Genomic DNA, 16293 nt, shown 5'->3' on the forward strand with positions numbered 1-16293 from the left:
TTTGTTTTTTCTTCTTTTTTTTTCAAACAATCATAAAAGTCAATGAATTTGTTAGAGTAAATATGAACAGTGAATATAAGTCACGACTATTATTTAAAATCAATGTACGCACCACCACTTCACTTTATCAATGCTTAGCAATAGCAATTTCATTTTCATAATATACTACAAACAGACCGTACTTTTTACGTTTATCAAACAGCTGTCAATGTTCAAATGTGATACTCCGATTGATCTATATTCTAAAGATAAGAAAATAAATTTGAAAACTCGTTCGAATTCGTCGTCGAATAAACGTTTTGTAATAGATCATCTTATTCCATGTGAATTTTTTTCGACCGATTTCCTTAAAATTATTTCGACCGTTGATAATTTGAAAAATCAGTTTCCAGAACACGTTTTTATAGCGTCTTTTGACTGATCGGCGCTAGAACATGACGCTGAATCGTATGCAAATGACAATAACTAATAACTGTAAAAATCGTATTACAAACTACGTGAACTGGCAAAACATTAACGGCCAATAGCGAGTTGTGAATGTACGCGTGATCGTGTACCTTTCGCCACGTAGTCTCCATTTGTTTCGTTTTTTCCGGTGATCACAAAAATAAACGCAAAACCGTGACTGTAAACTGTGATGTTTTAACATACCAATGCCGTACGTAACAATCAATTGTAAGTTGACGCAGAAAAATAGTATGCATCGTGTTGTAAAACACGCACGATCCGTTTTACTTTTGGACTTTTCTCATATTCACATATCCCATAATATTTTTTTTTTTTTTTAACGTCCCCGACTACATATAAATTCAAATATACTCGGTAACGTTCAAGGTGGCATTACGAACCGTTTAATCATCGTAATATGATATAACAATAAAATAATATAAAAATAACGTACCATATCCATATGCGTATGGAATTAATGTGTGATTTCGCTTTGGTGCGAAAACGTCCGCTCGGGCGATGGCAATATGTCGTAGTCCAATATTGAATCACAAATTGCATTCGTAAAAACGAAAATATAGCACGTAGACAACTTGTAAATATCGTATACGCGATTATTATGGTTGGATAAATGGTAAAGAACGAACTTTCAGAGCTTTCTGCCGCTTAATTTGTTATTGTACTGACCGTCGGTTGACTAATGTGAGTTATACAATTCGACAAACGTAATTATTTTAATTTTTAAATACTGAGTGAAAAAGGAACGTATTGGATGTAATATGTTGTATTTTCTGTTTTGCGTTTCGGTGTACACGAATCTACTAGCACAATTGTTCAGATTATCGTAATAATACGAGGTTCCCTTAGAATATGTTGTCTAGATGGTACTTTGTGGAGGTAATTCTGTGAAATTCTCAATATTTTCTGTAATAATCTGAAAACAAGCAAAAAACAAAACCAGAAAATTTCCCATATCGATCCATCCAACATATTTTAATCCGTATCTTTCTTATAAACAATTATTTAATATTAAAAAAAAATCAGTAAAGCAATATCATCCCCTGTACCAAACCTGATCGTGGAGTTCCACCTGACCTAGGAGTTTCGTTCTTTCTTTTTTTTATTCAAAAATATATTATCTATTGAATAACAACGTTTAAACTAGATATTTATGTGTAATAAAGGATACGCCTTATCACTATAATGCAGTTTATGTCTCGAATATTTTGTGATAATTAATCACAAGAACACTCGTAACAGCAATAAGTATTAACAATTGTAACTATTGTGTCTAGGACGATTTTTTTTCTTTCTTTATTATCAAAAATAATAATAATAACAAATCTATACAATATAATAGGTACATATTTTTAAGGTTTATATAATTTATTATACGCAAATGGTGCCTTCGGTTTGGTAGCCAAGTAGAAATTACCTTTGATCCTATTTTGATGGGAATAAAATTATTGTATTAGTTTTGGCATCACTATATATAGACTTAAGAATAATTTACTGTTTGTTGACTGCTAATCCCATATATTGAATCCTTTGGTCCTCGGCGTATGCAAAATCTTTGAAACATGTACCGTCGGTGAACGATTGATAGTTTAGACATCGCAATGAAGGAAACCCAACTGGGTTGATAACGGATTCAGCAAAATATTCCCACGCTCTGTCATGACTGCAAGCCACTAAAAAATTCCGTCAAAGTTTCATATTAGATATTTTTTGACATTATTGTGTTTTTGTTACATTTAAAAATAAATAATTTTTAAACTTTTACACTGTAATAAATAATGGGTAAATCACTCGAAGACAAAAAAATGAGTCAATTAATAAATAATAAATAAGTATACATAATAAACGAGAATATTTAATTTATTGTAACCTATTGATTTCGAGTAATTCAATGCAAAATCTAAATCATATGTCTAAAAAAACGAGCACTTGTTTTGTGAAGTCTTTTTTTGAACAACTCAATAAAACAAGCATTTTGTTACAAAATGACTTCTGTACTTTATTGTGTAACCGAAATAATAACATGGAAAATTATTATTCTCAATCCACTTGGTAGACAAACACATTTATACACTCGAAATCGATTTTTAGAACCGTCGATGCTTCAACAAACGCATATTAAAGTAATAACAATAAGTCATATTCTTATTATAGTAATAGTACACTGAAGTTTCTTTATAGTTTCTATGTTTTCACACTTCATAATACATAATGGATTCGAGTTAAGTAATACCTACGTTTCCTTTTGTCAAAGTGAAACAAACTACAGGTGCCCATAGCAACGAAACACTTATTTTGCCCGACGTTCATGTTAAATCCTGGTGTCGGAAAACTATTTACAATTTTTCAAAAGTTTGCTTCGGCAAACTTTTTACATTTAGAATTTCACCTTAGTTTTAAGCTGCTTAAATATTTCAAACACGATAAACGAACTGTTCTTGATACTAAATGTACGTGATCTACAGCAACATTTGTGTAAACTAAATAATTTTGTTGTGTAAAGTAGTTTATATTTTTTATCTTATTAAAATTAATCACTCACATTTATTATAATTGATAATTCGTAGTATATACGTACTTAATTCTATTTTCAGTTATAATTATTAGATGCGTACAAAATATAAATATACACTCTTAAAATCAAATCATAATAGTTTTTCAACACAAAAAAAAATTATTTTACTCCTATAGCACATCATAAAAATTAAAATGTATACTAACAATATTTTAACAATATTTTAATTTTGGATTAAAATCTTAATGGTCAAATTATCTTTATCTTTATTCTATAAAAAGGTTATTTACTAATTTAAATTCATAATATTACTTTCTCCTTTTTATTAGGAAGTCCATAAATGTTATATATATATATGTCGCAGCAGCAGTCTAACAGTTATTGTTTACACATATATGTTCGTTTTTTAAAAAGTTGTTTCCACTCTCTTATTGCGTTCTGATAGTTTGTAATCCCGTTCCGATAATTTATAATGGATTCGTGTGTTATTTGCTCACTTTCTTTAAAACGTGTCAAACCGATTGTAATACATATGCTTTATATAGCATATTTCACCTAAAAGTTTTCAAAATTCTGGGTACATTTCACCATTTAAAATGTAATCAAACTTTTAAGAGTTTAATTTAGTTTTAAACTTTCAAGTAATAATTATATGAAAAAAAAACTCCAAGACAACAAAAATACTTTCAAAAACTTCGTATAGAATTAAACACATGCTGTTAAAATGGTAAATACAACTAACCAATAAAATATTTTTCCCTTCTCTACATCTGACTTCGAAATGAGTTTTCATAATTTACATATAATTTACATCCATGACAGATTAACTCTAAATAGCATTCAAACTCCAGATATGGGTGTCTTCATTGCTGTCAAATCTCTTTTAAATAGTTAAATTCTAAATTTCAATGTTAAAAGTCTTGAACATGTTTTTAATTAATTATATTTAGAGTTAGGTTAAGGACCTTTAGTTCGTTCTAACTTAGAATACTGTCTTTTAATCTGCTTAAATAATACACTGAAACAAAAATAAAATGCTACAATTAGTTCAAAATGAACTTTTACTAGTTATTTATTTTAAATTAATTTTTTTTTTTTTTTAGGCATCCCCGTAGTTCTTACAATGTCATTTTAAACATCCTTTATCTTATCTCATTAAATAACTTTTGTTTACTTCTACTATCAAAATGTTTACATAAATTGTTATCTGGCGTTATTGACTGTCTAGAGTTGTCGTCTTTAATTAATTTTAAAATAAATAGTCTAAACAGGAAACGTTTTGCTATTTTACGCTGTTTTTTCAAATAAAAATTATATTTTGAACTCTCCCCGTAACATTTTAATGAGTGTAGTTAATACATACATATATTTTATTTTTTATTATATTTATTTTATTTTATGTTTATAGTCAATAATTTATCTTTAATTTTCATTATTTCATTATGTATATAATAAGTTAGATAATTGTTAAATAATTTATATTCAATAATTAACAATGTGACCATATTATGTATCATAATTGAATGTGATTTATGTGATAGGAAATAAGTTCATATATATTTTTAAAATAAAATAAAATAAAGTATATCTGTCACTACAATTTTTAGTTAAATTAATTTAAATTGAAAAATTTCATTATACAACTTTTAATATTTTTCTTTTCAAATAACAAGAAATATTGGTAAAATATTAAATTACTTGAATGAGTTAAATTAATTCATGTTCGTATAAAACTTAATATGATATATAGTATAAATTTTATCTTAGTAGTTATACTTATATCAACTTACTCCCTATCGATAATAAGTACAATAAATCAATTCTATAAAATGTAATTTGATAAAAATTCTTACAACCATATTTTTTGGTTTTCATATGTTATTTACAATAAGCATAAGAGACATTTTACACACCGAGAAAAAGTTATTAAAATAAAATATAATCTATATTTTTTGTTACATTTTGAAAAAATATATCTAATTAATTAAATATTTAATTTACTATCAACATTTATATTAATTTAATTTCCAATAAATAATATAATAATATTTTTATTAATTTTTATAATATTATATACAGAAATTACATTCGATATAAATATTATATCAATACATTTATAAATACACCAAATAAACTTTTAAAATTATTTCTTTCTTTTGAATAGGTTACAACTATAAAGTGTAAAAGCAGAAGTCATGTTTGATATTTTGGAAACGTGTATAATAATAACAAATAAAATATTAAAAAAAAAAAAAAAAACATAAGAAGGTTTTCAAATAAAAATTATAGCAAAATTTGATTTCATCGTCAAATCATTGAAAATTATGGAATACTGTTTTTTATTTCCTAGTTGAAATTTAAATTTTGTCAAAATAAATATATAATTAATATAATAATTTTGTTATAGTTACTTTAAATTGACATCAAAAGTATTTAATTAAAAATTTAAATACCATGAGTGATTTTATGTCACTTTGTTCAATTTATATTTTTTTCCCAAACTGTATTTTCAATTAAAATAATGATTCCTAAAATATTATTTACAAAAAGATCTATTAAAATCCATGTTGTTATCCACAATTAAAATCCAAGATAAACTTTTCTCCCGCCTATTAATGTATGAAACTTATCTGTAAGATGCTCGGTAAATTTAAAAATTATTTATTCGACCATTAACAAGAGAAAAAATAAAGAACATTTTATCGAGATCAAAGATAACACCACCAACAGATATGATATAAATATCCTATAAAAAAATGCTAAGAAGATACGTGAACACGTTACCAAGGGGTTAGGACTATTGTGAAATTTCGAACGAGAGGAAACCGCGTTTCGAATATTTCCATATTATGCGTTTGCGTCTCGACTTTTCGTGGTGTGTGTGAAAAATCAGGTGCTTAACGATTTCAACGGAGAGGAAACTCGAAGAAAAAATTTTACCGGAACCACGGATGACTGGGACTGAGATTTTATTATTAAACCGGAAATGTGTTTCAGAGCAGTAACCTTATGATATTACCTAGTCAATATTGAAAATAATGTTATTAGGCTCCGGTATAAAATTCTAAAAGGTTTCCGCCTACGTGACTAGTAAATGGTTTTCTTAACAAGCTACTTGCATCATGACATTTGCGTATATTATTAGAATAATAATAATAGTTGTTTACAGTATTTGATTAATGAAAATAATTGTTATTAATGTGTTTCTACTGTGACGAGAATCGTAAAAAATGTCAATTAGTTTGTGGCAGTTGTTTACATGTTCTGTTCGACATCACACGTGCGAGTGGTGTGCATTACAGTACATATTACATTACGCATGATACGCATGATACGGTCACAGTGGCATCACACATAGGTCGATTCAATCGAAGACCGACTTCGGTCAAACTATCTCAATCATATTATAAAAGTAAATATTATACATGTTGTTTTAATGACCACAGATTACACCGACATCGGATATCCATCAAACGAAATTCAGTTTCGTTTTTTTCATCGGCCGATTTGGTCGACGAGTTCAAAATCGGAATCTCTTTGGAAGTTTGACTGCTTTGGATTTTTCTCTTAAGTTTTAGAACGTATAATAAAAATTTGATTTATTCATTCTCAAATGATTGAAAAAATCTTCATCCCATTCCAGTAGTTGGCGAAACGATGTATGGAATTCTCCATACTTATCCCCCTATCCACAAGAATTTCGTGTGACATTTTTCGCTTTTTTACTAATGAATATTTAATAGAAAGATATTTTTTCGAACACAAAAGTGAAGAGATATCAAACATGCACTCGTTGCATTGAAACGAACGACTGTCGGAGGTGCTGTTGGTCAAGTTTGTCGGCCCACGTCCGAACCATCCTGTCGACCGACGTCTGACGAAAATTATCGAACGACCGATGTCGGTGCCGCTTTAGTCTTTTTTTGCGAGGGAGTGAACTGGCATACGAATGCTTGTGCCCGTTTGCTGTAAGCGAGATATGCAGTCGGTGCGGGGAAACGGGAAAAACGGTATACTCGCCCCTTCCGTACGAACGTGTATCAGTGGTGAAGTGAAACGTACACAAGTGTGTATACGGCCGTATAACGATTTCTTCATTTTTTTTCGATTGATACTTATGATATTTTGAGACTTTAGCTACACTACAAACCTTAGAGCTACGCACAATATTAAAGAATTTTGATCATTTCTTCTACAAAAATTGAAAATACCAAACATATTTCCTTGCTATCACATTTAACAGGAACAGTTATTATTTACAAATCTACGTATTTATAATTTTATTGCACGGAAATATAGTTTAAAAATCCGTTACACTGATTCAAGTTGCTGCAACAGTCTTAAATCGTATTTTATTGATTTTAAATTCAAATATTTATTTTGCCAGCTAATCTTATCGCTCATGGAAAAAAAAATTGGAAGGGAGATAGTAGGTAGTTAACCTCATTCAATACTTTTAATTGCTGATAACTCAAGATTTTTTCTAGGACTACATTGTTAAACATAATACGAACATACTCGAGTAGTCGGCTAAACACTCGTTTTCTCGCTCCATCTGCACGTATTTGAAATGTAACAATTGTTTTTGGTTTTTTCCTACAGCCACATGTTTTTAGTCCTGACATTGCGGTGCATTACGTGTGGCTGGAAATTTCTTTGTCCGGAAATTCAACGCCAATTTCGATACCTTACAACAATTATATGTTCCTAAATTTAGAAGAACGGAATTGAGTGGCTGCTGGATATATTCGGTGAACTGTAACACGCTAAATGTACACTAATAATAGTATTATTTAATCAGCCACCTGGCCAACGTATGATTTATTCGAAAAATAACTTGGTTCCAAAATTTGATTTGAAAAATATACGACGTACGTTGCATATTGATATGAGTTAGCATTGAAAAAAGTAAAACCCTTACGAGTAATTTGTATATTTGTGTTTATTACTTTGATAGTTAAATTCTATATTAATTATCAAAATGTGTAAGTAACATTATTTATTACTTTTTATTTTTTTTCGTGCGAATTTGACCATGTACAAACAATATCAAAATTGTTATCGAATTGATCGTTAAACATCTTATATTTTCAATTTTCATACATTTTAACGAAAATATTTGTTTTATTTCACGTCAGTGTTAAAATGAACTTCTAAAGCAAATGTGGTGAATGTTTATTTTTCCCTAACCTTCCATTTTTAGTGTGTTATTTTTCAAAAACGCTCGTGAATTACACGGGCCGTGTAATTATTTTGTTCCCACCAGTTCTACACACTAAGCGGTAAATAATGAAAACACCAGTTATTCTTTTTAATTAATTGTAGTATGATGGATATATATCTCGATGTTAAAATTGTTTGGCATATTCTGAAACATATTTCAGCGCTTGTATATAATACGCACGCATGCATATTTTAACACGTTTTTTTTTTCTGCGGGATTTTTGTACTTTTATTACTTCGGGTTCATAAGGGCGTGAACGAACTGTTATAATGTATTGTACGAGTTTTGAAATTATTGCGCAACAGTGGCGCAAAAACTCGGGGATAGGAGAAATAAGATGTTCAGTCCACCCCGGTATTTGTTGTTTTTTCGATGCTAAACGAATATTACAAGTTATTTTTCGAGCTTGATAATAAAGTTGCACTATTTGCTTGATCCACGCAAAAAAAGTAGATTATGAAATTAATGATTATCCACGTTGTACGTGAGCGGAATACCCACGGATTCCAGAACAGTTATCCGCACTGAAACGCAATTATAATTTTAATTTATGTTCAGATCAACTGAATTATAAATTATCCTCCGAAGTCGAAAAATGTTTAAAATTATTGCAAGTTTTGATAAATGTTATTTCGTATAAAAAAAAAAAAATCATGTTTCACTTCATTGGAAGTTTTTAATCGATGATAAATGACCAAGATATGAGTTTTAATTTTCTATGACCATAATTACTTCATAGTCTCTAAATATATACATAAATGGAGACAATTCCTTTATATTTTATCACTGTCCAAGAAGATATCGATCGATTGGGGCATAAACCAAAAAAGTTAAAAACCGTTCGTTACTTGCACGATGTTCAGTTCGATAAACATTAAAAACCTATATTTATTCATTATGTATAAAAGCTAAAATATAAGCTATATGAACTATACTCTACGGTTGATCATAAAATATCATATAACATGCGGGTACCCACTGAATCTGGAAATCAGTCTCCTCTTAAACAGCTCGGGAAATGTACAGCCAGGTTGCAATGGAAAACCGCCATTCGGGAAAAAGTCGGCATGGCCTAGGGCAACGGGGAACCCAAACACACCGCCGTCCGTGTGAATGACGTCCACAAATTCGGCGTCCGAAGGGGCTAAATGGCCCATTTTGCCCGTCCACATATATAACGGGAACGCCGGATCGAGTCCTGTGAAAAAAAAATTAAAAATTGTTTATATTTATACAATATATAATTGAGTATAGAGTTATACTACATACTAAAATCGAATACGAATTGAAAAAAAAAAACAATGGATTTGAAAATGGAATAAAGCCGACTAGAAGATCCGAAAACGATGGAAATCACTGGATAAAAGTTTTGAAATCGAGAGTACGATCGTAAATTAATTTTTTTTTTTACCTATCGGGAAGAATACACGGCCAGAACTTACCATGCGAAAATATTGAAGGTAGGTAAGTGGGCTACAAACATATTACGCGTGGTGCCACGTTGTGACATTGTACCGATTCGATTTGTATACCGTACGGATCATGCCGTAAAACGTGCTAAAACCCCATGATCAGAACGGGAACTTAACGGACTCGGAGGTCGTGAGGATAACGAGTGCAACGGTATGCACCATGTTGTTTAGCGCACATTAGCCCACCGAGGTTAAGCGCTTTCCCACGTGGATCACGGAGCCGTAACGATCCCGGAAAATGACGGTGTAGGGCTGGTGCACGTGTTGGTTTCGACCTCGTAGTAATATAACGTACCGCGCAGCTAGTAGCCATACGTAAAATCGCGCGCGTATACATATTTATAATTAATACGCAGTGAAACATTCTGCGCCGCAGGGACGTTTCGTAAGCGAGCGGCGTACTCGTCACGGCCTGTCTTTCGCCATGAGCGCGACCGCAACGGCACAATACCGCAATCCCTTTCTCGAGGACCGTAAAGTCTCGGCGATCGCTCCGTCGCCCGAAAACCAAAGTCACCACCGCGTGCGCGCGCTTATGTGCGTGCACATAATTATTTCTTTCGAGAACGTTTTGCCGTCAAGGCGTCACTTCGCCGTTACAAGAAATGTTCATGACTATAACAACAAACGTCGTGCTGTGTACGATACAATGTATCGCATAACACATATACTTTTGCGCTGCGTACACATATAATGTACGCGTACAAAACTCGAAACGCTGGTTGACAAAACGTTAAGGCAGCGTGTCATCCCTCCGGTCTATTTTTACGTCCACAGAATGTTATAGGCGCGGAAAGGGTATTCAAAATCCCCTGAAATTTTAATGAAATTTGAAAAAAAGGATTGCTTAGTGTTTTTACACCATTTAAGCTTAATATTATAAACAGGGTTATTTATATAATCCACTGTCGGTCTATCTAGTATTTTAGAAAACTAATTATTGCTAAAATTATTATTTTGTAAAATGAATAAATCTGAAATACGTGAAAGTAAAAATTTTGAATTTCCCACTCAAAAAAAAAAAAAATTCTATACACGTCCCTGTCATGTTATTGTATCGTCTCGTATCGCATTACATTACAGCTCCGCAATGCCGTTCGTCTTCCGATCGCACTAACGTGTCTGTTGATTCGCAAATCCACTGTGTACCCCTATACCTTCTAAATTTTTATTATAAATCAAGTGCGATAACGGTTATGTAACGTGACCTAATTGAAATAAATGTTAGATTTTGGCAGAATCTATACTTTTTTTTTTTTATATGTACAACATTTCTGCCATCTGTTAGATTCGGACTCGATTGAGCGACTACAAACCCGTAAACTATAATATCCAACTTCGAAGAGTGGGGTGGTACCTTTACAAAAAAAAAATCATTCTCGCAGTAGGCCCAAAAATGTTTTTTTCGAATTTTCCTCTCCCGTTTAAACAAGTTTTCGTGTGTTCAATCTTCAACGAATATCGCGTACAATGATATTTAAAATCGATAATTTTACACGAATAGCAAAAGGGTTCTGATTAACCTCATCTAATTATAACTTTCTTTTTTTTTTTTAATTAAATAATTATTTAAGAGATTTTTTTTTATTGATACGATTTGTCTGATTAAAAATTCTCTAATCATGAGAGAACTCTTGGAAAATGTATACTGTCTGTACAATTTTATAATAGTAAACCATTCGATTTTAATAATTTGAGTACAGGGATGAATATTTAATTGAAAGGTAATCCTAACATCCAATTTTCTTTTGAAATATGTATTTGGTGAAACACCTTCACCACTAATTAAATGTCCAGAAAAGTGAATTTTTAATTACTTTTATTTTAAATTTATTTAAGACGATTCCAACGGCCGCCGGCTACAACTTGATTTAACCGTTTGTTGATAACAATATTTTCAAATTTAGGTACAATGAAATTAATTAATGTTTCAGTTGTGATGGAGTATATTAAATTTTCTGTTGATTATGCTAGTATACTACCGTGGTGCGAATTATTATCCGAATTGTGTATTATATTATTATTGTTAAAACTAATTTTAACCACGAATGCCTGTACGAAGCAGAAACACTTTTCACAATGCGAAACTTTGATTGTTTGTATTTATTTTGACGATTACGTTATAGTTAACGTGCAAACGTTAATTGATAATAATTATTTTTAAACCGTTCAAATGTGTTTGAACACTAGCAATGTTCTTCAATTGTTATTTAAATGTTAACTCAAAATATTATTTTTCTTCCGCATTTTCGGGTTGTAGTTATGAAAAAAAAAATATCCATATGCTTATGTACTAGTACTCCGCACGGTCCGGTCTGTATCAGTCCGGTTTTATCGTATAAAAATAGGTGAAGGATCGGTTCGGCCCGAATCAATATTTTTTTGAATGATTTTGGTCCGGTCCTGGTTTAAACTATAATAATTTCGATTCGGTCTGGTTTCTAAAATATAATCAGATCGGTCCTGATTAGTTTAAAATGTACGGCTAATATTACGGCTTGTTTTAAATCTAATATCTATTGAACAATGATTTAAAATAATAAAGACATTATTTATAGAATTAATAATACGAATATTATCATTATAGTCCATGGGAATCTATATTTTACCGCAGCATCGTTGTTCTATATAAATTATATGTACTATCATGTATACTGTATATATCTCAAATCTGTTCATGGTACCTATTGGCTATTAATAATTTATTATCCAACATATTTTCAAAAAAAAATATTATTATTATCGTTATGGTGCGGGTAACGTGAAATATTATGGAAGTGCCACTCCGTCTAAGTATATAAATGTATACAACTACCAATGAAGTACTCACACATTATGATCTTAAATTATATTAATTATAGTTTATCTATACATTATTTTGGGGAAACAGAGATCAGAAATGAAGTGTAAACTTTTAATTTCTATCCATTCTCATCGATGATGCCGGTAAGCAGTAATACTTGGAAAATAGTCGATTAGCCAGGCCAGATAGCAAGTAGTTCGATATTTCCACGTAAAATTCTTTATAAAAATAATTAATACTTAATAATGAGATAAACACGAGTTTAGTATAATGTAGTATATATACCTAATATACCTATACTACCTATAAAATATAAATTTACTATAGTCTATTTTCGTGGTGCAATATTTTTTTAGTTTGGATCGTTTGTCCGCTCTATCATATTATGTTATACTTGGGGTCTTGTATGGTAAAAAAAAAAATAGGTTGACGGTCCGGTTCGATCCGGTCCATAAGCTATAATAGTCCGAAATTTATCAGTTCGGACCGGCGGTCCGGTCTCGGTCCACTCTAACAAATTATTTTAAATTTTCATTCGGGCCCGGTCCCTAAAATTACGGACCATGCAGAAAACTATTATGTACACATTAAGTTACGTATTTTTAAATTCATTGCTCAGTATTTATGTATTGCCATAAGGCGTACCAGAACAACTAAAATCGCGTGGTATTATTTCAAACACATTAAGTAAATACATAATTTTATCATAAATTGTCTGGTCGTTTTAATTTTTTTTAAATAATCAGATTTATGAGTACTAGACACCAACAATATGCAAATTAAAATTATTTTCGTTTCAATTCACAATTAACTATAAATGTGACTCGTGCTAATGTCATGCGCAAAATAAGAATTTCTATCGTTTGTAGCACTAAGAACTAGTTATGATTGACTACCGACAATTTTAGATTACCCATGTTTAATGATATGACAGACTGTTGAATAAATATGCAAAATATAGCTATTGTAAATACAATAATTTATACTGCGTAGTCATGATATTACTATTATTTGTTAAAATATTATAAATATGTGTAATGGTCATAATAATATATGGTTTTAAACCATAATAATGAACACCAATATGAATAGTACATATAGCGGAAGTCAGTAAATTATAAATGTTATAATATTCAAATGTAAATGTAGATAATAATTTCAAATAACTGTAATGCTGTGAAATATGCAAATAGTTTTAAAAAAAAAAAAATTAAAATAATATTGTACAAAATATCTTTTATGAAGTCATAAAAAAAAAAAAAAATCAACTTTTAGATATTATCAGTTTATTGAAAAGAAAATGTTGAGTTAATATAATATCATAATTATTTTTTTAATGGATGAAAATTGTATCTCAATTTTTATTCGAAATTGCACAAGTTTAATAATGTAATACTCTTTATTACATTTTCTTATACACGATACTTTAATAATTCATATTATATACGTAAACTTGCCATACAATATTAAGTACTTGGTCAGAAATATACCGACCCTTTTCTGCAAATATTTATTATTTATAATTGGTGTATAAGATATTCACTTATATAAGATTGTTTATGCATAGATAATATGTATTTAAATGCTGAATTACTCTGAAATATTTTATTCACATAACCTTCAACTCATTTATGAAATCAATTTTAAATACGCATACATATATTAATAAATGTATACAAACGTGATAAATAGTTTAAACATATTATTTTTTAATAATTTAATTTTTTAAGCGTACATGTGTTGCACAAAAATATTTTAAATAATAATATATAACAATGGGGATTACTGTGACTTCCATAATTTACTCTTATATTGTCCATCACTCTCTCAGAGTAAAGTAATCAACTAATGATCCTTTTTTCAACCTTTGGTATTAGCTTTTCCCCGACTACTGCTATCTCAACCAACAACATAACCATTATCAAAGGTATAATTAAGTTTATATTAGGATTCGGTTAAAAATGTAGGAGTGCGACTAGTGTGAGCTTTACAAATATTTTTTTTTACTGTCTGTACTAATCTTACAATTTTATATAAGTTAAATGCCGTTATAAAAAAAAATTTTAATGTTAAGATGTCGACAAAAAAAAAAAAATATATGTATATTTATATAATCATACCCAACATAAAATTTGTATTTCACGTGATTCAATCATCTCATGAAATCGATCTTTCCCATAAAAATAAACATCCTTCAAAGTTTTATCAGTCGTTTATGATTAAGTTACTTTCAGTTATACTCCTCCTGAGACCGGTTGCCTATCATAATTCAGATGTTTAATCAGTGTAATGCACGTGGCACGTTACCACGAGAAAATACATAGAGAATAAAACTAATTCGACAAATTACACGAACTAATCTGTTTGTTTATTATCTTTAAACTTGAAATGCATACTTCTGTTGATCGGTTTTAGTATTCAACAATCAACCTTTATATTCGAATACCATCGATAGCCAATCGAAAAACCAACACTTGCATTTCAATCATTTTCCAAATCGAATAATAACGCTACGTTGAACGTTTTATAAACGACGGGTAACGATACCGTAAGTAGACGAGATATGCGCGTAGAAATTGAAAAACATGCCGTCGAATCTATATCTCGCTCGCGCTTACCTCGAAATGCTTACGTTGACGTCGATTACGGTTGTGTTCAATCAATTTTGCCGACTTAACATAATATGTATACTACGTGGACTTAAAATGCTTACCGGTGATCCTCGGCAGTTGTCCGATCTTAAGATTCTTGCCGGTGAACCCCGCTATCTCGGCACCGAGACTGAACCCGATCAAATGTATTTTGGACAGCTTGAACTTCCTGGACACCAGGTACTCGATGAACCTCGCCAGATACCGGGCGGCCACGCGCGTATTGAGCACCGCGTGACTGTACCACGGGAACGCGCACAGGGGACTCCAGTCGACTATTATGATATTCACTCCTCCCCGGTGCAAATACGCTGCGAACATTTATCGTTTTTCGATCAATCTCGGAACACTGGGAACCATAGCGCGTTCGTCTTCGGCGGACTGCGAATCGCCCACGTGCATACGCGCGTTAAATCCGTACCTTTTTTTATGGTCTCCGCGCCCTTGGAGTTACCCTGCTCCGTGAACCCGTGCACATAGATGACGGTGGTCAAATTTCGCATCATGTTTGCCTTATACAGCGAAACGTCGTTACCGATGTATATGCGTTTCGGACGGTACGGGTTGTTCCTGAACAACAGTATAATTATTGTTTTTCGATTATACATATTATTTTTTTTTCGTTTTCATTACTGCTAGTTGTTTAGGTAATACAAAATATAACGGTGACAGTAAAACGCACGTATACACGATCGTACATACGAACCCAAGCACCCACCCACCCACCCTGCACACACACACACACACACACACATGCTCGCTCACGCACACGCACACACCTAGAATATGAGAAAAATGCAATGTCCTCTTTTTCGTCTATTGGGCAACAACTTTCGCACCGACCTCTGGGCTTCATCGTTGCGGAATATGGATTTTTACCTGGAAGAGAAAATCGTAGTTTCACCGTTTTAGTCTACATCATTCGCAACATGTCGAACTCACCCCAAAACAACGTGAAAGTCATGCATGCCATCATGCCTAGGGCCACCATGATTAATTGGCATTACAGAACATCAATATCGTGATTCAACGTGCTACCTACACTGCAATACTGCGGTTTACGAACGTGGCGAAAAAAAAAAATAATAATAATAATAATAACAATAATAATACACTATGTCATGCGTAAAAAAAAAAAAACCAGTAGGTAAGAAAAAATTGTA

At 31.2% G+C, this 16293-nt stretch overlaps 2 protein-coding genes across 3 annotated transcripts in view; one reads left to right on the forward strand and one right to left on the reverse strand.

The window, feature by feature from the left end:
• The window catches only part of LOC112681124 (AT-rich interactive domain-containing protein 4B), a 61550-nt gene that overhangs the window by 10878 nt on the left and 34379 nt on the right, over window positions 1–16293 (forward strand). The gene's annotated exons all lie outside the window — the stretch shown is intronic.
• Window positions 1803–16258, reverse strand: LOC112681099 (pancreatic triacylglycerol lipase-like). Of its 2 annotated transcripts, XM_025551370.1 has the most exons (7): window positions 16073–16258; window positions 15910–16009; window positions 15552–15700; window positions 15193–15441; window positions 9184–9402; window positions 1961–2138; window positions 1803–1890 (listed from the first exon to the last, which is right to left on the reverse strand). In XM_025551370.1, exons 1-7 carry the CDS (start codon window positions 16119–16121, stop codon window positions 1818–1820), a joined length of 1017 nt encoding a protein of 338 aa, XP_025407155.1. In that variant the 5' UTR covers window positions 16122–16258; the 3' UTR covers window positions 1803–1817. The 2 variants fall into 2 exon arrangements, with proteins under 2 accessions (XP_025407155.1, XP_025407163.1); XM_025551378.1 differs by lacking the exon at window positions 15910–16009.

Source organism: Sipha flava, unplaced genomic scaffold (assembly GCF_003268045.1).
Source record: "Sipha flava isolate LNK unplaced genomic scaffold, YSA_version1 101_pilon_pilon, whole genome shotgun sequence".
Classification (NCBI taxonomy): Eukaryota; Metazoa; Arthropoda; class Insecta; order Hemiptera; family Aphididae; genus Sipha; species Sipha flava.

Coding starts and splice junctions, on each gene's coding strand:
- LOC112681099 (XM_025551370.1), bottom strand. CDS start 16,121: ATGGTGGCCCTAGGCATGATGGCATGCATGACTTTCACGTTGTTTTGG. Junction 15,442..15,551: donor CGCGGAGACCATAAAAAAAG/GTACGGATTTAA, acceptor AAATGTTCGCAG/CGTATTTGCACCGGGGAGGA. Junction 2,139..9,183: donor GAGACTGATTTCCAGATTCA/GTGGGTACCCGC, acceptor GGAATTTTTTAG/TGGCTTGCAGTCATGACAGA.